Source organism: Pelophylax lessonae (assembly GCF_965119305.1).
Source record: "Pelophylax lessonae genome assembly, chromosome: 1".
NCBI classification, from domain to species: domain Eukaryota; kingdom Metazoa; phylum Chordata; class Amphibia; order Anura; family Ranidae; genus Pelophylax; species Pelophylax lessonae.
The window spans coordinates 786,152,223-786,175,260 of record NC_138768.1 but is presented as its reverse complement, the minus strand read 5'-3'; the positions used below and the strand labels follow the sequence as shown (position 1 = coordinate 786,175,260).

At 40.6% G+C, this 23,038-nt stretch overlaps 1 protein-coding gene across 6 annotated transcripts in view; it reads left to right on the top strand.

Moving 5' to 3' along the window:
• The window catches only part of CPEB2 (cytoplasmic polyadenylation element binding protein 2), a gene marked incomplete at its 5' end in the record, with an annotated part of 169,273 nt that overhangs the window by 120,172 nt on the left and 26,063 nt on the right, over positions 1-23,038 (top strand). For 4 of the 6 annotated variants that reach the window (XM_082252714.1, XM_082252718.1, XM_082252717.1 and 1 more), the window contains 2 exons: positions 10,586-10,609; positions 21,350-21,520. In XM_082252714.1, coding sequence (XP_082108840.1) covers positions 10,586-10,609; positions 21,350-21,520 — 195 coding nt within the window. The remainder of the gene's footprint in view (positions 1-10,585; positions 10,610-21,349; positions 21,521-23,038) is intronic. The other 2 variants (XM_082252715.1, XM_082252719.1) reach the window with 1 other exon arrangement.

The following is a 23,038-nucleotide window of genomic DNA, read 5'->3' as shown; positions in this document are numbered from 1 at the left end:
AGATGATTCATTCCACAACCATTTATTCATAAGTCCTTCAGTTTATAGTCTATATAAAAAGATTATAGCAATGTGATAGGTTGTATAACCATAAAATGTCCATCCACAAATGGCAGCCTCTACAAGGGGTTTGGAAGCAAAATCCAGCAGGAGCTACAGAGTATAAAAGATAAGAGAGGTGCCTCTAACTTTAGCAATATGGTTACAGTTAATGAAGGTACAACATTTATCAACTCACATAGTTGATGATCAAAAGAGGCACACCTAAGAATGCAGGCATTCGGGGTAAAGCTGTCCACATGGACCATCCTCTGCACTGCCGGCTCTCACCGCTGTCAGTCTGCAATCGTGACCGGGAAGACTACCCTGCAGTAGAGCGATCTGAAAGTGAGGCTTGGAGCACTTGTCTAGCGCAGCGTGGAAGGGATGACATCAATGATGCTGCGGAGGATGGTATATGTGGATAGCTTTACCCCAAATGACTGCATACTTAGATGTGCCTGTTTTAATCATCAACCATGTGAGTTGCTAAATGTTGTACCTTCGTTAAATTTAAAAATATTACTACAATTAGAGGCACCTCTCTTCTCTTTTATACTCAGTTGTGACATGACTTGCCTATTTTCAGGCTGCTCCAGGCCATTCACGTGATCGTAATCGCTCCCCTTTGTTAGCCTGCAGTGACTTCAGAGAATAGGAGTGCCAACAATGGATGGCCCATAGTAAGCCTATAGCTGATGTCGCTATTCAGGCATTCCAGCTGTTGTCGGAGTTCTTTCCTCTCCCCTGTAGCCGGTGTTAGCTGACACAGGGAAGATCACGTGACTGGACCGGAATGCCTTAAAAATAGGTAAGTATATACATCTTACACAAGTTAGTATAGGTGTCAGAAGGGGGGAGCAGTTTTAAGATTAGTTATTGATCTCCCGGAATTCCACTTTATTGCGGCACTGTACTCATCAGTATATCTTTAAGCCCTGGTTCACACCAGTGCGGCTTTGAAATTGGCTTTTGAAGATTTCAAAGCTGTAGATCAGTGCGATTTGCACCTCCCCAATTTCATTGCTGCTTGCGACTTAATTTAACAGAAGTTGCAATGAAATCCCAAAAAAGTAGTGCCGAACCTTTTACAAAGTCGCTTCGACTTGAGTTGCAACGATTTGATTGGTTCCATTACCGGGAATGGGGTGCAACTTGTCATGCGATTTTGAACTGTCAAAACGCACTGGTGTTTGCACCCAGTGTAATTACCTGAATTTGACTGGGTATCTACTTCATGCTGTCCATTGTATAGCAAAGCTCAGACTGAAAGTAGCCCAAGGAGCCAACCTTGTGTGCTACAGTGCAAGGAACATTCTGATCGGTTGAGAGAGCAGCGTGACAGAGATGAGCTCCGCAGTGTGCCACTTCTCCTTTTACAGTCCAGTCACAAGGTGGGGGTTGGGAGGAGATATGTAAATGAAAGTGAAACTGCAGCAGAGAAAGATCAGGTCCCATTACCTGCAAAGGCAGAATTGTGCTGTATGGCAGAGCTGTGTACATAGCAAAAATGAATAGATACATACAAATGATTTAGAAAATAAAATGTGTCCTTATATGTTTTTCTGAGTATTTAGCAGTTTTAGAGCTTAGTTTTCATTAAAAGAAAAGCGCAGGTTTACAAAACCTACACATACTCGCCTAGATGGCTGCAGCATCGATCCCCTGCCGACTCTACACTGAGAACTTAGCAACCAGCTAATCGTGTCTTCAGTGAGCAGAGAGCCGGTGACTCAGTCAATGGCTCTCTGCTCCACCCCTTCAGTGCTCACTGGAATGTCGGGCTATGGAGGGGTTCAGGAGCAGCTGGCTCAGCCTTTCAGCGCACCAATCAGGCATCTGGATGGGTCTAAATATTATTGTCAGGATCACTGCAGAGCCACAGCTTGCTCTGTGATGTCAGCTAAAAGTGGGCTGAAAATGGGAAATAGGAGTGCAGAATTAAGTGCACTCCTGTGACCCACAGGGGAAAAGCTTTGACCATACTTTAATTTTTGGTCTTACTGCATAATTTTGCATGCATTTTTTTTTTGTCTACAGCTCAGCAGAAAGGCACTTCAAAAGCCACCCCCCCTTTTTTTTTTTTTATTCCTGGCGTATGCACTGGGAGATAAATTCATGTTCTCATTTTGCCAACGGCTTTAAGCTTTGGTAGGTTATCCCTATGAGCAGATGATTGACGTAGAAGCAATGTAGGTTTGAAAATCTCTGTTCAGATCCAGTGTGAAATCTCCAATTAGACTCCAGTTGTTTAACACACTCAGCGAGCTAACAGGCCTCTGGGGCCGAGAGGGATTATAAACCTTTCCTCACCCGCTCTCTGCATATCAGCCTTGACATTTTTCACCTATCGGGGGATGTGGGCTTCTGTTGTGAAAGCGAACGGTGTTATATAATTGAGGGCACAATTGAGTCCAGGCAATTTTCATGCAAATATCTTTAATGCAGTATTGCCTGCAGCACAGCTCCTGCCTAATGGGCTGCTTTAACACTGCAGGTCGGCACAGATATTTTTTTTTTTTAGGCTAGCTGATGTCGGATTCGTTTTACTAGATACAAAGGAATGGCTCTGACTTAATGGACTTGTAGTTTTAAGGAGGAACTTTACTGTATGCTATTTGTGTGTCAGCTGACCTTTATACTTTACTTACAAAATTATGTAAGCACAAGCAAAGATTTTTCTTTTTAATTACGCTTCATCTATGGTCTGCCAGTAGTCTTAAATTGGCCATACATGGAGCGAATTGTGGCTGGTTCCTGATGAGCTACTCAAAATTCATTCTGTTGTTGGCCCTTTTAACATCCTTCCACTCATTATTGTTTGAAGGAACCGGGAGAGAAATTGTTTGCCCAACAGCGCCACCATCCAATCAGATGCAGTCACTGTTTAGGTATTTTGTCAGAATGCCACATCGGGGATTCATCCATCCAACCTGTTTTACGATTTTGTTATTACAGCTTTATGCACATGGAAGAATTTAGGTAGGAGCTACCCATGACAACTACTTTTTATCAGAACATCATAGTTGCCAATTATGAGGGGAAAGAGACAGACAAGGCATGCTCCAACTGATCGATGATCCAGTATTGGATTTAAAAAAAATTGCTTAGTTTGCATATTAGAAGTTCTCGTAGCCTTAATTTGGCCACAGATGGTTCGAATCTGAGTTGTTTCAGCAGGGACTGGCTGAGATTCGAGCCATGTATAGGTAGGCTGACAACCAGCCTGTTGGGTTTTACATGCGATTATTTCGAGTGGCTCCTCGTGACCCCCGCCGGGAGAAATCAATGGCTCCACTCTAGGGATTCCCCCATCAACACAGTCAGGGGTTGCAGGAAACAAAAGTGCTCATTTTTGGCCAGCATTAGAAAGGCAAATTTTTTGGTAGGTTTAATTTAAAGTTTAGACCATGGGTGTTCAACCTTTTGGCCTCTCTGGGCCACATTGAGTGTAGAGAAATTTTCTCGGGCCGCAAAACAATATAGACTATAGTTAAGGCATGTAATAAAATGCCGCCGTGCCCCCCGCACTAATTTAACACAACTAGAGGATGATCAAATTAAATGGAATCAGTATACAGAGGTTTACTTCTTCTGAGAGACAATAAAGGAACACTCTAACCACCATGACCACATGATGACAGGTTGGACATGCCTGGTTTAGACCTGGTTTGGCCTCTAAAAATGAGAAGGTTTTTTTTTTTTTAGACTAGAAACTTTGACATATCTTTGGAAGGAAGAAATGTAAACCATGAATTTCTAGTCCTGAAGCGTACAGAGATGTGGGCCACTAAAGGCTCGTGAATCTAAAGCTTTTTAATGTGTGAAACATCAAAGCTTCATAAGTGGTACTCTGATGCAGTTTAATTTCCTTATAATCTTTCGTAATCCCTCTGATTCTGCAGAACAGAACAGAAAAATATTGTGCAAGCTTTGGAGGCTGATGTGCTTTTATAAATAACACTTCTTTTCTGATTAAAATGGGTGTCCTTAAAAGGCTACTAGATCCAAAAACATTTTTTGGACAGTGTTAAGAGTATTTTGTGATTTCTGAACGTTGACAGCTAAAATGGTACTTCAGCCAATCGGAGGAAGCCTTGTATTCATTGATAAAATACAAAGCATCCTGTTCATGGGTTTCCTGAGTAATGAACAGCCTGACTTGACTTTGTTCCAGAAGTCCCCATACAGCTGCCGAAACAAAAAACTGTGTGCTACATACAGTACAGTGCTGACAGCGGTCACATAATAAGGAAATGGTTTGCATCAGCCAACTTGGCACAAGCAAGCAACTATTTAAAGTGATGGCAAAGCTGGAATTGGACTTTACACAGCCTAGATCTCCATACACTGGTACATTTCGTTTTGATAACAATAACCTGTCCTTGTGCAAAAAGCCACAGGCTCTCCCAAAAAAGGGAGGTCATGTGTGAAAAAAGTGGACTTTAAAGGCACAACATGAGACATTAGTACAAGGTATTAGATAAAAAAAAAAAAAAAAATGTTCTTAAACATTTTTTTTATCTAATACCTTGTACTAGTGTCACATATTGTGCTCAAACCAGAGCTCCCTTTTTGGGAGAGCCTGTGGCTTTTTGTATTACATATTAGGATGGTGGCACGCTCTTGAGGGCTCCTTTTTTCTTATCCACCTGTTCTTGTTGTGGTTATGTTTTGGCTTTTTGAACTTCTATTGCTGTGCACATAACGGTACTGCTGTGCGCTAACTTCAAGTGACATGTAGGCAGGTACTGGTTCGCCTCCAACCTGAAACAACGGCACAGTGCCATCTACAGGTTGGAGGGAGTTTAAGGGAATTGTCCCTTTATGGACTCATCTGTTTTCTTAGCAAAGACAGCTGTCTGATTGGATGCTGAAATCCGTTGAGATCTCAGGCAGCCTTCTTGATGAGGGATGTTATAAATAGGGGGACTTAAGTCATTTGGGCACACCTGGAGCATGTGGTAGGCCAGAGACAGGTACCTACTGATTGGGGAAAGAGCACAGTGCAGGGAAAGGTTCCAGACAAGTAGGGTAAGCCTAGGAAGCATTTCTTTAATGTGGGGTAAGTTCTGGTGTCTGCAATAGTAGTGCGAGGTCTCCTCTCACAGTGAAAACTGCGCCGATCTGGTACAACTTATACTGACAACCCTCCAGTGGAAACGGTCTTCTGGTGGTACAAATTGAAAGATAAATAACTCTGTGATATTTAAATTTCTGGAATGCCTTATACTGATGCCAGTAGAACTGTTGGATAACTGATAACCTGTGGAGATTAATACAAGATAATTCAGTGCAGTGTAGTCACTGAGACTGTGTGGGTACCTTGACTGAGGCCCTGCCTACAGATGCATCAGGCACTGTATGTCATTCACTGTAAGTGCTTAAAGTGCACTGCATGGCGATACAGGCTGTACTTGATGGTGCGCACAGTCTTGTAACCCTAGGCAGGATTGCGCATCAGAGGACGACAATTCCATGTCTATGGGTAGGCAGAGATTTTATAGTATAACCAACAGTGGCAGGGGGACAATATTACATAACGTTTCTGACTAAAGAAGGTTTGCACACCAATTTTTATTGCACTTAAAGGTAATGTTTTCTGTACCTGGGTTTTGATAAACTTTTTAATACAGTACCATCTCTGAGAGAGCAGGCAGGGTCCTTCCTCCGAGTCATTCAGCTATGTGTGTGTGTGTGTGTGTGTGTGTAATCCTGAGATCCTTCAGTTTAGGTCGGTGCAGCTCCACAATAACCAGTGGCAACGTAAAGATGATTATTAACGTATATGCAGCATTTTAGATTTGCCTGAAAAGATTTTTAATTCTGAGCCAAATATATAAAAAAAAAAAAAAGAAAAAGATGCATTACATTATTTTTCCCATGTTGGAGATAACAGTCATGTGACCAGGCAGCAGACAAGTTTTCTGTTTTGACTGTAGAGAAAGGCAATTTGGTGAGTATACAAGGTAGAGGCACGCATGGCTATAATAGGCATTGTTATAATTTGATTTCCACTTGGCTTACAAGCCCTACAGGAAATAGTATTTCAGATATACAAATGATTTCTAAAAATAAGTAGTGGATGAATGGATGTGCTAATGCTACCCACTGTTCTATGACCAGCACGTGACTGTAAGGGAGGTGTCTCCTGTTTGTAAGAACAAGCTATTTATTTGCGTCTCTTCCCATGTGATCTACTCCCTGTTTTATAATCTGCAGGAACACTGCCTTTTCCGTTGGCACCCGATAAATTATACATGGTACTCTTTTCCAGATGGAGCAAACGAAAACAAAAATCGGAATTTTCTAACAGCTGACATGCACGTGATATCTTAAAAAAAAAAAAAAAAACTTTTAGCACTCCAAAGCTCCTTCTTTAAGTCTAATATATAAGGAGAGGTTTTAGATCTCTGTAAGCTTGTATCCTCCTATTTATAATTGGCCATGAAAAAGAGATTAATACCGTATTTTCCGGCGTATAAGACGACTGGGCATATAAGACGACCCCCCTAATTTTCATCTACTGGTAATACTTATACTTAGGTTACCTTGGAGATATTATACTCGGCGTATAAGACGACCCCCCATTTTTGGGGGATTTTTTTGAGGTTCAAAAGTAGTCTTATACGCCAGAAAATACAGTACTTTTGCCTTCCCTACCTGTGAATTTTTATTCCTGACTTCACCTTTTTTCTTTTTCTCTCTCTTCACAAACATGCAGATGAGCCTAGACCAGAACTAAATCCCAGAATTCTTGGAATGGTCCCAGATTTGAGGGTGTCAAGCTCCGTTAAGCATTCCAAAACACACATACATAATGTTCCCAAAACAAACCTTTGTTTTATTAATTGGACTATATTGCACCGTCTCTTATTCACAAAGGCATTTCAATGAAATATAAATTTCTTGGATTTTGCTGAATATTTGTTGCTGAATATTTGTTTTTCTACAAATGGACTTTTGTGGAATTGGCAGAATAAAGGAGTCATAATGTAGTGTTTTTTGCCAGTCTTGTCATGGGGGTCATTCTTGTGACGTGTACAATGTGATGTTTGGTACATGCTTTGTCACATTCTGGTCTCCTAATAATTTATTTTTTCTAGCGATTAAAAAAATAAATAAATAAAAGAACACGTTAATGTGTGCAGTGTGGGTTCAGAAACTGAAAGAAATATTTCGGACATGTGTACTTTTAATTTGAGTCTGCCATAAAACTGGTAGGTAGAAATGGTCATTGGTTCGTTGTTTTAAATCTACCTGAAAGTAATTTTTTAATTTATTTTCTCATTTTTACTTGCTCTTTTTCTTCATGGCACTTTGTCATATTAATTTGTGGGATATTCTGCTGTGTTTTTAGGCAATGCAATCAGCACACTTGCAGATATATATTCATTTTTATGATAAGCCACCCATCATTTTTACTGTTCAGTGAATCATTGTGGGTCTGAGCTTGACCCAAAGGATTTGCTTTGACATTAGATGAAAAGTACAATTGGTAAAATGCAATATTGTCCTAATGGTCTTCTTACATACTAGATAAAAACATAGTTTATAAGCAGTATCTAGTAGTAAAAAAAAAAAATTAAGGCTGATTAAATTAAAATTTAGCTTACCAACAAAATAGTCAAATCATATTTATGTTTGGCGTAATTTATGCACCCTTCCTCTGAACCTTTATATAGGAGTGGATGATACCTACAAGCAAGCCGCCTGTGTACAAGCTTTTTTTTTTTTTTTTATTATGCAGTGTCATCAAAAGGGATTCTAATACTAATGAATGCTCGTTACATTTTGTACCCTAACTTTTATCATTTTAAAAGTACAGTCTACCCAAAGGTTAAAGCGATATTAAACCCCAAACCAAAAATGTAATGTAATATATTGCAGCTTACCAATCATTCGATGTGGTGGCTGCAATTTCTTTTTTTTTTTTCTTCTTTTTTTCCCCCTCTGTTTGCACCTGGTGATCTGGCCAGTAACACATCTCCTATATTAGAGTGCCCCTACTGAACCAGACCAGAGAAAGAAAATCAATGGTTTATAGGGCTGCTAGAGGTCAGTTACTGTACTTCTAACACTGATGGTACTAGTGCCTAAATTTTTCAGGTACTTCTACAACGCCATCAGTTTACATATATATATTGTACAATAACATCAGTCCCTGCTCTCAGGCAGCTTACAGTCTTAAAGATGAAGTAAACCCTCTGAAAAAAAATGTGAAAAAAAAAAACATGTAAAGACAAAGGCATAATGAGCTAGCATGCATCTGATTGGCCGGAGGCACGATTACATCACTCCCATGAATGCGCGTGGGAGCCACCGTCCACGGCACAGGGCTCTGAAGGAACAGCACGGGTGGCCATTCCTTCAGAGTGCATGTGCTGATGATGTCATCGGCTGCATGCACTGTAAATATCTCCTAAACAGTGCAAGTTTAGGAGATATTTATAACACCTATAGGTAAGCCTTAATATAGGCTTACCTATAGGTAAAAGTATTTTAAGTGGGTTTACAACCACTTTAAGGTCCCTAACTCACATTCATACATATTGTATACATAATAGAGCCAATTTAGACAGGAGCCAATTACCTGCCAGTATGTCTTTTGGAGTGTGGGAAGAGTCCAGAGTACCCAGTGGGAACTCACGCAGGGAGAACATGCAAACTCCAGGCATTAAGTGCCGTGGTTGGGATTCTAACTGGCTACCCTAGTGCTGCTAGGTGGAAGTGCCAACCACTTAGCCACTGTGCCTGATAACAAAGGACTGATTTTAATAGGTTGATTTAGCACTTGAAGGTAGGTTAAGTTTAAGGGATTAGGTTTTTTATTTTTGTAAGGTCTCAATTTTTAGTTAGTGTTTGTAAAGTCAATATGTGACTTTACATGTATGCCATGCAGATATGCTGCCATTAACAAAAGTGTTTGTGTGTGTTAGAAATGAAAAGGCGAAATACAGTTTCTGACACCGCAGCTGTGCAGTCACGTGATCCCCCTGTGCTGGCCAGCCTCGACCTATGGAGATAAGCGGGAGGGGCCAAGATTCTCCTGTGACATCAGCCTGCCAACAGAGGGGAATCTCGGCCCCTCCCGCTTCTCTCCATAGATCGGGGCTGCCCAGCACAGGGGGATCACGTGACCGCACAGCTGCTGTGTCAGAAATGGTATTTCGCCTTTTCATTTCTAACTAACAGTTACACTTTCATTAATAGCAGCATTTCTGCATGGCATACATTGATATGTGCTGTATTATGCAACTGAATAGAGGCAGGAGGCGCGAGGAGGAAAGCGATCTAATGTTGGCAGGGAGGGAGGGGGGAAAGACCGTCAGAGGAAAGACGAGAGCTGCAGATGACAAGGCACGTAACCTAACCAGGGAAATTGGGACTCAGCAGCCATGATTATCATGGTCAGCAGAGGCAGGGGGACACCGGTACTGGCAGGACCAACCAGGTTTATTACCAATTAGGAAGTAAAGAATTGCACAACACAAGCACTATGCTGTTATTCGTGCCTTAAGTTAATAGGATCTTGTTTTTTTTTTTTTTTTTTTTTTTTTTTTGGGGGGGGGTTACAAACACTTTAATTCCGTTAGTATTTGAGCTAGGGCAGGACATAGGGGCTGTTTAATGGGAAAGGTTAGGTTTTAGGAGGTAGATATGTGTGGAAATATTTTGGCATTGGGTACTTGGTGCAGATAACCAAAAACTGTTCAGAATAACATCCCTCTTTATACCTGTGGCTGTCATTTCTGACCTCCTCCTGAGAAATCTCATTGGCCTGGCTGTGCTTCATATTCTAAGCTTCATGTGCTATATCTGAGTCACAGATCCAGAGCAAGCATCCACCAAAAGTCAGTAAGAATATTTATTCTGTGTTGGTGAGTCTTACGTATATAAGCTAAAGCATCATCATGAAAGCCTGCAAACTTCATTTTTTTCAACAATCTACATATTTCTTAACAAGTAGTATTAACAAGTAGGCCTGGGATCTTAAAATGAATCTGTATTTTGCCCATGCACAGCAAAGCAAAAGGTTCAAACTAGCGCCCATTTCCTCAGCAGCACATGCCCTTCTTTCCTTTCCTTCCCTGCTGCTCCATTCATCTTCCAGGAGCTAGGAAAGGAAATCAGATTTTCTGTAGTTTGGAGCTTACACGGGGTTGATTCCACTTCCCCTGTATCTGGAAGTGCTAGGTATTTCTCTGTACTCTTAGCGGGTGAGCCTATTGTGTTGCAAAGCATGGTAAACTCCAAGATTTTGGCACTGGAGCTGCTGCGAGATGGCCACAAAAAATATCAGTTTGGGTAGATTGACACTTTAAAATGAAATCAAGGTTGAGCATCTTTTACCAACTATTTCAAGAGCCCTTTCTGATTTTGCCAAACAGTTGGTAATATTAAAATGTATACGTTCATGCCAGAAGTCCTCCTCTGCATATCTGGTGGCGAGTTTGCCACCCACAATGCCAGTTTAGAGCTGATAGTCTATTAGGATAAAAGATTCTATGAAACATTGATAATTTTGTCCTTTGTTTACATGCAGCAAGGAGTTATGGGAGAAGACGAGGTAATCAATTTCTCTATTTATTACTAAAGCTGAATTAACAATTGTTCTACCTGATCAATTCCACTTTGTCCCCTCCCTTTCCTTCAATCAAAATTCCCTAGACACAACTTCTATAAATCGTATGCTTGTATTAACATACAGATTGGTTACTAATAGAATGTTTTATCAACTCCGATCCTTGCACATTTGATTATACTTGATCTTGATTCATGTCAAAAGGCTTACCTGTGTGATTCTCCATTATGTCGAATATGTATAGATATATCATAAATTCAGTCTTGTTTATCTGTGTATTTACATATGTGCCATGATTATAGCCGAGTGCTGCGAGAGACTGCAGAAATGGGCTCTTGTATTATGCTGCTTCTTCCATTAAAATCACAAATAAAGGTATTGCTTCCAACAGGGCGTAACTAAAATCCACAGTGACCTGGCACAGATTGTGTTCCTTTTTATTTACATAGCATTAACCCTACTCACAGCTCTTATCCAAGTGCATGGAGCAAACCCAGTAGAGATTATAGTCTAATGTTCTTGAAAGGAACCTGTCGGGTTAGATATATGGAAGCTGCCATCACAGACTTTTTTTCCCAAAGTATAAATCCAGGGCTGTCATCCCTGTCCATGCTTCACCACTTTAGTGAGTCATTGGCCTTGAACAAGCTTTAGCAGTACAGTTGTTCTTGTGCTTGCACAGTCCTATCCAAACCAGCAATAGCAGCTCCCACATTTCTTTTTTGATGAATTGGTTTCAACCAATTCTAAGTAAGCCCCAGGAATTTGGTTTGTTCAGTAAAGTAATGGTGATCTAAATGGAAATGTAAATGCCCACTGCCAACCAACCAACCAAATCTCTAAAAGCAGATCAGTTGAAGATTATTAACTGCTATTGTATGTAAAGCCATATTTTTCCCCCTTCGCTTCCTATCCTATAGATATGTCAGAAACTAAAGCCTAGTACACACTACAAGTGTTTTTTTTTCGTTCAACCCAGCGAGCTGAACAGAAAAAAAAGACAGCTGAGGTCGGAGCCGCTGTACTAACAATCCACTGTTAGTACAATGATCCCCCCTGCTGTGCTATTGTGTTCTGAAAGGATGATAGCCCCCCACCAGAACACTCTGGTCAGCACTCTTAGCCATTGGCTGGGAGCGCTGATCAGCAGACCTTTTTCGGTCATGCCCTTCCGAAAAAAGCTGACCAAACGGCTTCTGTCAGACCAGCTGCACGGGCCAAATGTCGGATGATTTCTATTGAACCAGCCAAGGTCGCCCCCCCAACATTCAGACCAAATGTACAGGGCTTTAGAGGAAACCTTTCCAGACAGAGGGGAATCATATTATGGTTATTCTATGATCTTAAGCTGGCCATAGATGGATCAAAATTCAGTTCAGCAGGGACCAGATTAATTTTAATCCATCTATGGCCATTCCCATTCAAGAGAAGTCAAGCTAATGATCGACTCCTCTGGAACAGGACTGCTTTTGAATGTTCGTTCAAACAGTGCCTGCGGCCAATTGGTCACTGGTCAGTGAATTCTGACCATAGAGGAATCCCTATTGTCAAAATACAATAGTGCAGCCAGAGGCTTCCTCCACCCACCTTGCTTGTGTGGATGGGGGAATCCATTACGTTTTTTTGATCAGCTTACTGGCTGATTGCAAAAACTTATCCATGTATGGCCAGCTTTAGTTGTCCTAGAACAATTGTTCCCATTGGAAGATTTCCCTGATTTCCCTGTTCTTGTTTTGGTTGAAGCTCTAAATTTAGAATTTTGCCTTTTCAGTTTTGGTAAGATAAAATATATAGGGGTGAATCTCTTTATTGGGAACACAGACAGCAATAAAAACATAACAGGATTGATAACCCTCACCAATGAATCAAAAACGTCAAAAAAAAAAGAAATTAAAAAAAGATTACTGCACTTTGTGCTCTTACAGATCAGGCCATAAAAAAATAAAAAATAAAATAAATTTTTTTTACGTTTTTGATTCATTGGTGAGGGTTATCAATCCTGTTATGTTTTTATTGCTGTCTGTGTTCCCAATAAAGAGATTCACCCCTCTATATTTTATCTTACCAAAACTGAAAAGGCAAAATTCTAAATTTAGAGCTTCAACCAAAACAAGAACAGGGAAATCATCCAATGGGAACAATTGTTCTAGGACAACTAAAGCTGGCCATACATAGATCAGTTTTTGCAATCAGCCAGTAAGCTGATCAAAAAAACTTAATGGATTCCCCCATCCACACAAGCAAGGTGGGTGGAGGAAGCCTCCGGCTGCACTATTGTATTTTGACAATAGGGACTCCTCTATGGTCAGAATTCACTGACAGTGACCAATTGGCTGCAGGCACTGTTTTGATTGATTTTTAGGCAACATTCGCTTGGACGTTTAGCCACGCTGCGAATCCCAGCAGTAAGAATCTACTGATTCCTGTGGCTGGGTTGACAGCCATGTGCAGTTTACAGGTTTGATCACCATTGCCGTCAATCCCAGCCACTGCAATCAGATTCATGTGGCTGCGATTCGCAGAATGGCTGAATACCTGTGCAAATGGGGCCATAATGAGCTTTTATTTGATTTAGACTCTATTGCTTCTGGTTGATTAAACAAATATCTGCTATGTGTTTGTGAACCAATTGGAATTAAGATTGATTATATTAGTATAGAATATATATTTTTAATATTTTTTGCCCATCATCAAGTGTAGGACAGTACATAGTGTGTTGTGTAGTAGGATATTTGAAGCAATCATAGATTGCTTGCTTGTACCTAAAACCGGCCATAGATGGAGCGATCTTTCTTTCCTGCTTCCACAGTTTTCAGGAAAGAAAATTGTTTGATTTCCCCATCAACACAGTCAGGGTTGATGGAGGAATCCCTTCCTGGGAGGCACCCCTGCCAGGGAAACACAGTGATTGCTGCTAGTACCTCTAACAATAATCGCATATAAAATCTGATCGGCTGGTTGTACCCAGGTTGATTAAGCCCATACATGGTTGGAATATCAGCTGGTCCCTGCTGAACCGGCCGAGATTCGAACCATCTATGGTCAGCTTAAATTGATCACAGAATTGCTACGTATATAGCCACCTTAAGGTTGTTATCGTAGAACAAAATGATTATAATTATGTGGACTTTCCTTACCATAGTTTGTTTAGATGTCCTCAGCAAGTTCATAGAAAGGCCTCATCCCCTTACTGTACAACAGTTCAACAAACTGCTAAAACCACAATGTCTGAGGTCTTGCTATTATGGGATTGCTATTCCAGTCCCCACTTGCAGTCTTTGTGCTTACAACACCTTCTGGGTTGTAAATTTAGCAGAACATGTTTTTCTGACATTAAGCATTTGCTAGGGGAGACATTCTTGTTCAGCAACCCCAGTGCAGCTGGCTAGTCGCTTACAGCCAGGGTGTATGTTGTGGGGTCAGGGATTTGTGAAATTCTAGCCCCACCTGCTTCAGCCAAAGCTGCCCAACAAATGGCTGCATAAAATACTTGTCCTAGGTTTGGATGAGTGCAACGCTTCAAATTCTTCTTTTGCTTTACATCAGCTCTGGCTGTTGGAATCCTTTGAAAGTGTTTTATTTTCAGTGGAAGAGTTGCATCTGGTTCCACTTATGAAATAATTTCCCAATCCAACCAGTGTACTGAAATCTGTCTTTATAGCAAGTTACTACGCAATGTTGAATGTAACAGCCCTGCAGTGTACCTGCTTGTTAAGAAGAGGGCAGCATATGTATTTCATTGGTAGCATTTTTGGTAGAACAATTTAACCACTTTTGGACCCCTTTTCCCCCTTAATGACCATTCCATTTTTTGCAAAATGGCACTGCGTTACTTTAACTAGCAATTGCACGGTCGTGCGACGCTGTACCCTAATACAAAATATGTCCTTTTTTCTCACAAATAGAACTTTCTTTTGGTGGTATTTGATCACCTGTGCAATTTTTATTTTATTTTTTTATTTTTAAAAAAACAAAAAAAGAGTGACAATTCTGGGATAAAACAATATTTTTTACTTTTTGCTATATAACATTCCCAATAAAAAAAAAATGTTTTCATTATTTTAGGCCAGTTTGTATTCTGCTACATATCTTTGGTAACGAAATTCCAAAAGTTATCACGTCTACAAACCAGGGGAAGATTTATGTCATCTTTATTTTTGTTTTATTTTTTTTACTAGTAATGGCAGCGATCGGCGATTTTTAGTGGGACTGCGACATTGCGGTGGACAAATCAGACCCCTAACTGACATTTTTGACACTTTTGGGGAGAACAGTGTCCTTACTACAATAATCAGTGCTAAAAATGTGCACAGTTACTGTACCAATGTCAACACCAGGGGCGATCAATGGGTTTAAATGTGTCCCTAGGGGGTGCTTTCTTACTGTGGGGGTGGGGGGTTGGGCTTGCTGCATGAACACAGAGACCTGTGTTCCTAAATAGGAGGAACACAGGATCCGTGTCTTCATAACTGCAGAACAACTTGCCTTATCTGATGATAGATTTAGACTACTACACCTCTTTGAATAAAATACCTTGTCCATCAGAGACAAAATGCTTAAGCTGTTTTTATGTTGAGGCTAACAAGCCAGGTAGAATGTTGGCCAGAGCCCTCCATGCCAAAAATAGCCTTACCTCTATTCCTAAGCTTAGACGTGCTGATGGCCAGATTGTTCACCATCCCAAGGAAACTAATAAGCTTTTTTGCTCATTTTATGCCACATTATGCAATATACATACATGCCCTTCTGATAGTACCCCAGAGACTTTTCAATCTAAAATAGACGAGTATATTGCTAATACAGCGCTCCCGACTCTCCCTATGACTGTGGTGCAAGATCTTGAGCAACCATTTTTAGAGGATGAACTTATGGCTGCGATCTCCTCTCTTAAGACCTATAAATGCCCAGGTCCAGAGGGATACTCTGCTCACTTTTACAAATCCTTTCAGGACTCTCTCCTACTGCTTCTTACAAAAACATTTAATGCTATCTCCCCTGATTCTCCTTTTCCGAGACAAGCCCTAGAAGCTCATATCGTGATACTACCTAAACCTGGGAAGGATCCTACACTTTGTGGTAGCTATTGTCCTATTTCACTAACCAATATTGATGTTGCCCAACTATCTTATGCCGCTGATATCGAACCTGATCCATCTTGCCTGGAAGGAAGGCCAGGGATAACATCCTTAAAACAATTACCCTGATGGAGTATGCCCAAAAATGCCAAATCCCAGCGTGCCTGATCTCAGTTGATGCCAAAAAAGCCTTCTACCTTGTTCAGGGATGTCCCCTTTCACCTCTGCTATACATACTAACTTTGGAACATCTTGCCATTGCCATAAGACAAAACCCCAACATTCAGGGCCATTGGTGAACGTCACTATATGCTTTCTCTCTACGCAGATGACCTCTTATAGGTTTCTAGCCCCTCATGTCTCTCTACCAGCCATTGTCAAAGCGTTCACGAAATTTAGCTTGGTTAAGCAACTTTAAAGTTAATTTACGAAAAATATAAGGCCCTTAACGTATCCTTGCCTAAGACTACTCTATCCCGACTCCAGTCTATTTTCACGTATAAATGGCAACAAAAAGCTATTAAATACCTTGGTGTCCAAATACCTAGCTCCTTGTCTTCCTTGGCAGATCTCAATTATACGCCCCTAGCTCAGACGATTCATGTGTCTTAAAACATATGATAAACCGAACGTTTCTTTGTTTGGCCGTATGAATGTTGTCAATATGGACATTCTGCCTAAATTTCTCTACACCTTTCAGGTGCTCCCTGTCCCCCCTCCTCAAGGTTTCTTCCAAGCAATCAATAGGGCTATTCTTAACTTTTTTTGGCAGCATAAGAGACCTCGAATTGGTGCTACCATTTTGGCGCTACCTAAGGTTAGAGGAGGCGTTGCTCTTCCTAACCTCTTGTTATACCTTCATGCAGCAATGCTACTCCGGATAATTGATTGGTATCATGGTCAATCCACTAAATTGTGGACATTAGAAAATGACCTGAATTCTTCAGATCTAACCTCTCTACCGTGGACGGACCCGACACACAGACCCCCTAATGACCTATTGCCCCTAGCGACTTCTGCTACGCAACGGATTTGGGACAGTTACCTTGCCAAAAGTCTACTGTCCTTAAGACATAGCCCCTTGACCCCGCTGTTTGGAATTACATCTTTCTCTGACTTTTACTAACCTTAAATTGCTTTTCTGGCGAAATATTGATGCTCCTTTGTTGAGCCATACGCTCTGTAATGGAAAACAAATTTCTTTATCCTGAATGCTCCCCACCTGTCATAATCCTTCCAGAGCATGGCTTGAACATACTCAATTGGCACACTTCTTGGACGGAATACCTAGCATTGACGAATTGACTAGGCCAAAAACAGCAGTCGTTACTGTCCCAGTCTAGCAGACCGGAGCACTTGCTATCTCAGATCTATCAGATTTTTGTACAGGTATCATACCCAGATCCACCACCATTCCTCTCAAAATGGAAACGGGAATTGAATGTATCCCCTGATGATATGGAATGGGGCAAAACACTGTCGCTTTCCTTTAAATTGTCGATCTCCTCTCTTGCCCAAGAACAGAATTACCGAATTGTGTGGTACCGCTGCCCTACTATCCTGCACAAAATCGATCATACCATACCAAACACATGCTGGAAAAGTTTAAAGACCCCTGGCATCATGTCACACATCTGGGGCACATACCCACGCATTATCCCTTTTTGGGATAAAATTCTCCACCTATATGACAAACTTGTTGGGGACAAATTCCCAAACGAACCTCTCATAACCATACTGTCTGTTGCCAGGCTCCTATAAACAAATCAAGAAAAGCCAAATTCGTCATTTTCTGACGGCTGCCCGATTTGTTATTGGTAGATATTGGCGCCAACCGGTTGTTCCCTCTCTAGCTGATTGGGCTTGTGAAATGGACAGGATCTAATATATAGAACGTATGATAGCCTGGGATACTGATGAGAATTTATCCCACTCACCATTTGGACCAAATGGCTGCACTGCTGGTTCTCCTCCAATTTTGATATTTTTGTGGCAAATTGTCCGGGCCCTCAAGTGTAGATTGCCTCCCCTTCCTTTCCTCTCCCTACATTTACCCTTACCTCCACCACAACCCTACCCCACCCTTTTGTTTTTTTTTGTTTTTTCTTTTCTTTCTGTTACATTCTGTATTATGATGTTATGGTTTTATTGACTGTAGTAACCCTACATATTCCCAACATATTTGTCGTGCTCCTAAACACTCTATTTCTAGTTGACTACTGGTTCATTAAAAGTATGCTTTCTATACTTATTTTTCCATGCCTTAGAGACCCGTATCTTATCATTATTCTGTGTTTTTTCTTTTTTTTTTAACCTTTTAATAAAATGATCTTTATGTATACTTCTTTATCTTTTGGACATAGACTGTTTACCTCTCATGTTTTCGATCTTTATTATTTATATTGTTTTAAACTGAATAAGATATAGCATAATATATTATGAATAAAATAGATTCACATGTGACCACTTTTGTATTTTATGTTGAAAGTTTAAGAAGGCAGAGAGAGGAATTTATCAAAACTGGAGCAGCCAGAAGCTAAAGTAGTTGTGCTTGGCAACTATCAGTTTTCATCTTTTATTTTCAAAGCCTAAATGAACAAACTGAAGAAGCTAATTTCTCCAGATTCTGTCTGCGCCAGCCTTGATAAATTCCCCCCATAGTATCCATCGGCATTTCCTAGCCCAAGGAGCCCCTTTCCTAAGGTGATATCAGAGTGACAGGTGGTCTACTATCACCCTGGCCTCATGGCCCTTTTTTATGTGACCAAGGTTGCATTTTGACTTCAATACATTTTTGATATGCATGGCTTTCTTGTAATTGAGCTAAATACTGTGGCACCTTAAGCTAAGCGTATGGGCATAGTGCTGGATGTATTGGATGTTTTTTACTCTTTTAGTGGTACTAGTAGTTTTGAGAGACTGACTGGATTAAGTATGAAGATTAGAAGGTCTGGCTTTTACTAACTTTCCAACCGAAATGCTTGTTCCAGGTCATAGACTTAAGCCTAGTACACGCTGTTTGTTTTTGTTTTTTTTTTGTTTCTATTTTGTTTTTTCTTTGCTCTTTCCAGCGGGCTGAACGGAAAAAACTGAAGAGCTTGGGAGGAGATCCTGTACTAACAATCCAATGCTAGCACAGCGATTTTCCCTGCTGAGCTATTGTTTTCTGACGGGAACGCCCCCCCGGCCAGAACACAACAGTCAGCGCTCACAGCCATAGGCTATAAGGGCTAATCGGATGCCGATCGGCAGACCTTTTTTGTTTATGCCCCTTTGACAGAAGCTGGAACAGCTTCTGTACACATGGCCCCAATGTCAATTGGTTTCTATTGAACTGGCCAATACTTCTTCATATTCAGCCTGTGTTTACGGGGCTATACAGTAGAAGGTAATAAAATAAGAGCCACTAGGGCAACTCGTTTCCTTTTTTTAAAGTAGGCAACCAGTGGCAGTTCCCATTATTATCTCACAATCGCTTTTAGTCAAGTTCAAAATGGTCTCTGCACTCGGCACACTTTGCATGGTCATGCTTGTTACACCTTCTACGTTTACGTTGACGTCAGGATTTTAGTCTAGTGGTAGGATGGTCTCTTTGAAGATGTCCAGTATGGCTGGAGTACAGCTTTTTTTTCCAGTGACTCAGCTGGTACCTAGGGTAGCGCTGTGATGGCTCCCAAAGCTTAGATGAGGAAGGGGTTCCTATGAGGATGTGGTTATTGATAGGGATTTGCTTGGTGTGTCCTCAAAGAAAATTTTTTTTGTTATTGTTTACCATAGCCTATTTCCTCCTTTTAATCAAGCAGTTCAAAGTCCCATTCAAACATCTGATGGTGTTTAATATCTTGTTAAAGTTATATCTTGGCATTTATTAGAATGCTGACTGCTTCAACCCCACACCATTTGGAAACTGTGATTTATGGCCTTCTTTGTAGTAAAAGCGTCCCTTTTGATTTAGTGTAATGGAGATTTCAGGTGAAATGTAATTGAAAGCTGTAAAACTGGGTTCTGCTGTTGCATTTTCTTAAGTGGTTCATTAACCTTTTCAAGGAGGGATGTGTAATGTTTTGCTCACTACAGCATATGAGCAATAGAACCCTTTGCTGTTTTCATTCTCTTGTACTCTGGACAGACTGTTTTTTAATTACCTTTTCAAGTACCTTAACTTTTTTCTTGAACAAATACTTTTCTCTAACTATATAGACTAAAGTCCTACTTAAAACTGCTAGTATTCAAACACTGACAAAAGATACTGCAATCCTACCCAAGCGTTTCATTATTTATTTATTTTTTTTTTTTTTATGGGATTGCTTTAATACTCCAAGTACAAGAGTATTCTGGAACACCAAATTTCGAGTTAGCAATTGTACCTTTTCAGTCCATTGACGTGTTTAGCCAAGCCTGTGACTATAGAGCTCACATCTTCATACTGTACATTTTGTTGTACAATATTTTTTTATTTATTACAGCTACTTATATAGCACCATAAATATATATACATTTACATCACATTAGTCCCTGCCCTCAAGGAACTTACAATCTAAATCGAAGGTCCCTACCTCACATTTATACATACACATACCAGGATCAATTTAGACGGGAGCCAATTACCCTACCAGCATGCCTTTGGAGTGTGGGAGGAAACCACTGCCTTTCTTTCCATGGCTTTTTTCTATCAGTCTAATGGTGTAGCCTCTTTTCATATTTCTGTCTGCTCATGTTTTGGTTGGTAATGGCCTGATCTGTTTTACGTATTTCCAATATGTACAGGGGTATATTAAAGTACCACCCAAAAACCAAGATTATCTGCACATTTAGACCCCGTTCACACAGGGGCGACCTAGGCGCGACATGCACGGACTTCATATAATTGAAGTCAATGCAGGTTGCCTCCAGGTCGCCCCAAAGTAGTACAGGACCCTTTTTCTGAGTCGGAGCGACTTGTGTCGCTCCTATTAGAACGGGTCCTGTGCTAATCTATGGCAGGCGACCCACCGCGACTTGTCAGGCGACCAAGTCGCCTGACAAGTCGCGCTAGTGTGAATGGGGACTAATGCTTCTTTTATTTTGCAAGCAACAACCGTTTTATTATGAAATTTTCCCTTCAGTTTGTCTTTATGTATCTGTAATGCTTTTTGGATTCCTGGACTTTTTGTATAGGACGGTCAACCGAAACGCTGTGCTGCTGAATGCGAGTTGCAGCATTACACTGGTTAATCGCCACACTGGCTCCCATGCTGTAGAGTTGTCGACTTGGAGATTTAGACGATATTGCTTCCAGTGCAGATATATCAGCATACCCTGCCAACTGATCAGCGAGTAAAAGAACAGTGTCACATGACCACTGCAAACCTATTTAGAAAATATCAATATAAAGGTTTTTTTTTTTTTTGTAAACTGCTATTGCTCATTTGCATCTACCGTAAAGGGGTTTCTTTGCTTTTCTAAGGTTTCACCTTGTGTGGCAACCCCAATTTATTGTGATCAGCTCATATTTTTTTTTTTTTTTTTTTTTTTAGAAAATGTCAATTGTTGAATAAATGACTGATGAACAACCTGATCTTTCATATCAGGATATACCGTATATAATCAGTCTGTGCATAATGAATGTTTCTTGGTGGCGACCTCCTCACTTTTCCTTGTTTTTTGCCAGGTCGCTCCTCCCTGTTCCCAATCGATGACAGCTTGCTTGATGATGGCCATAATGACCAAGTGGGTGTTCTGAATTCTCCAAACTGCTATTCTGGCCATCAGAATGGGGAAAGAATTGAGCGTTTCTCAAGAAAAGTATTTGTCGGTGGCCTTCCACCCGATATAGATGAGGGTAAGTCAACTGGCTGAATATGGTGTTCATTATACCAGTACAGTGTGGGTAATTCTGATGTGACCCTATCACAGTATTTTAATTAATATTAAAATGTAAGACCGCTAAAAAAATTTGTGCTTCTCCTTAGCAATTTTACCTCTAAGATCTTGGCTCCGCAATATTGCTGTAGATTTGAAGCAGGATTCTGAAGGCCCATTTCACAGTGGAGATTTTGTAGCAGCTACATAATTGTTCTACTTGCCATTCTTGTTGCTAGGAAAATATGAATTGCAGTCAGTGAACAGTCGGTGTTGCTGAAATTCCTAAGTGGTTTGTAACTCAACCGCTGAGAGACTGATTTTTTTATATTTTATTTCCAGCATTTGAGGCTAGAGACAAAATTGCCAGTAGCTTATGCTATCCAATGCATTTGCAGATGGCCATGGCACATGCTGCTGAGAATTGTAGTCTAGATTCAGCAGCAGCTCTTTATCCAACTACAAATCACACAAAAAAAAACAGGGATTTGTTTCTCTTACAAAATTGCTAGTGTAACATGGCCTTAAGAAAACTGTAAGTCCCTGTTTGAGTAGTACAATGGGAGTGCTCCCACCTTCCGCATACCTTTTTGTAAACCACAAGACTCCATCCAGCTATTGCATTACGCTGGCCATACTTTATACAATTCTCTTGTACAATTTCCCTTTAGATTTACCAAAACCATTTAGTATGAGGTCAAACCTAAACAATTTAAGTTTTTTTCATTTAGGCAGACCCTTGTACTACAAAGTTGAAGGTAAATCCTATGGAAATTGAATAATAAAACTATATAATGTATGTCCAGCCTTAATGTACCAACTGGTGTCAGGCCAATGAAGTTCTTCATCTGCGATAGAAAACCATTGTGTTTTGTGGTCACATTGTGCTTGATTTACTAAAACTGGTGAATGCAAAATCTGGTGCAGCTGTGCAAAGAAACCAATCAGCTTGTAGTTTTTTTTTTTTTTTGTCAAAGCTTAATTGAACAAGCTGAAGTTGGAAGCTGATTGGCTACCATGCACAGCTGCACCCGATTTTGCACTCTCCAGTTTTAGTAAATCAGCCCCATTGTGATACCAAAATTAATCGGAAGAGGACACTGCAGGTAAATTCCTTATTTGCAGATCTGTCCCAAAATCCCTTGGCCCAAAGGGGGACCTGCTGTAAATCTCTTAGGCTCCGTTCACATCTAGGCGTTTTTGGGGAGTTTTTCTGCTCTAGGATCAGCTCTCAAAACGCCCAACAAGACAAATCCTATTCATTTCAATGGCCCCTGTTCACATCTGAGCGTTTTGACGCTGTTTACAAAACGCCCAACGCTCAAAAAAGTACATGAGCTTCTTTTTGGGCAGATTACAGGCGTTTTCCATTGGTATCTATTCAATCAAAAAACGCCTGCACAAAAAACGCCTGTAAATCGCGGTACAAATCGCGGTAAAAACGCGCGAAAAACGCTACGCTCAGGTGTGAATGTAGCCTTAGTTGTCACAAATAAAT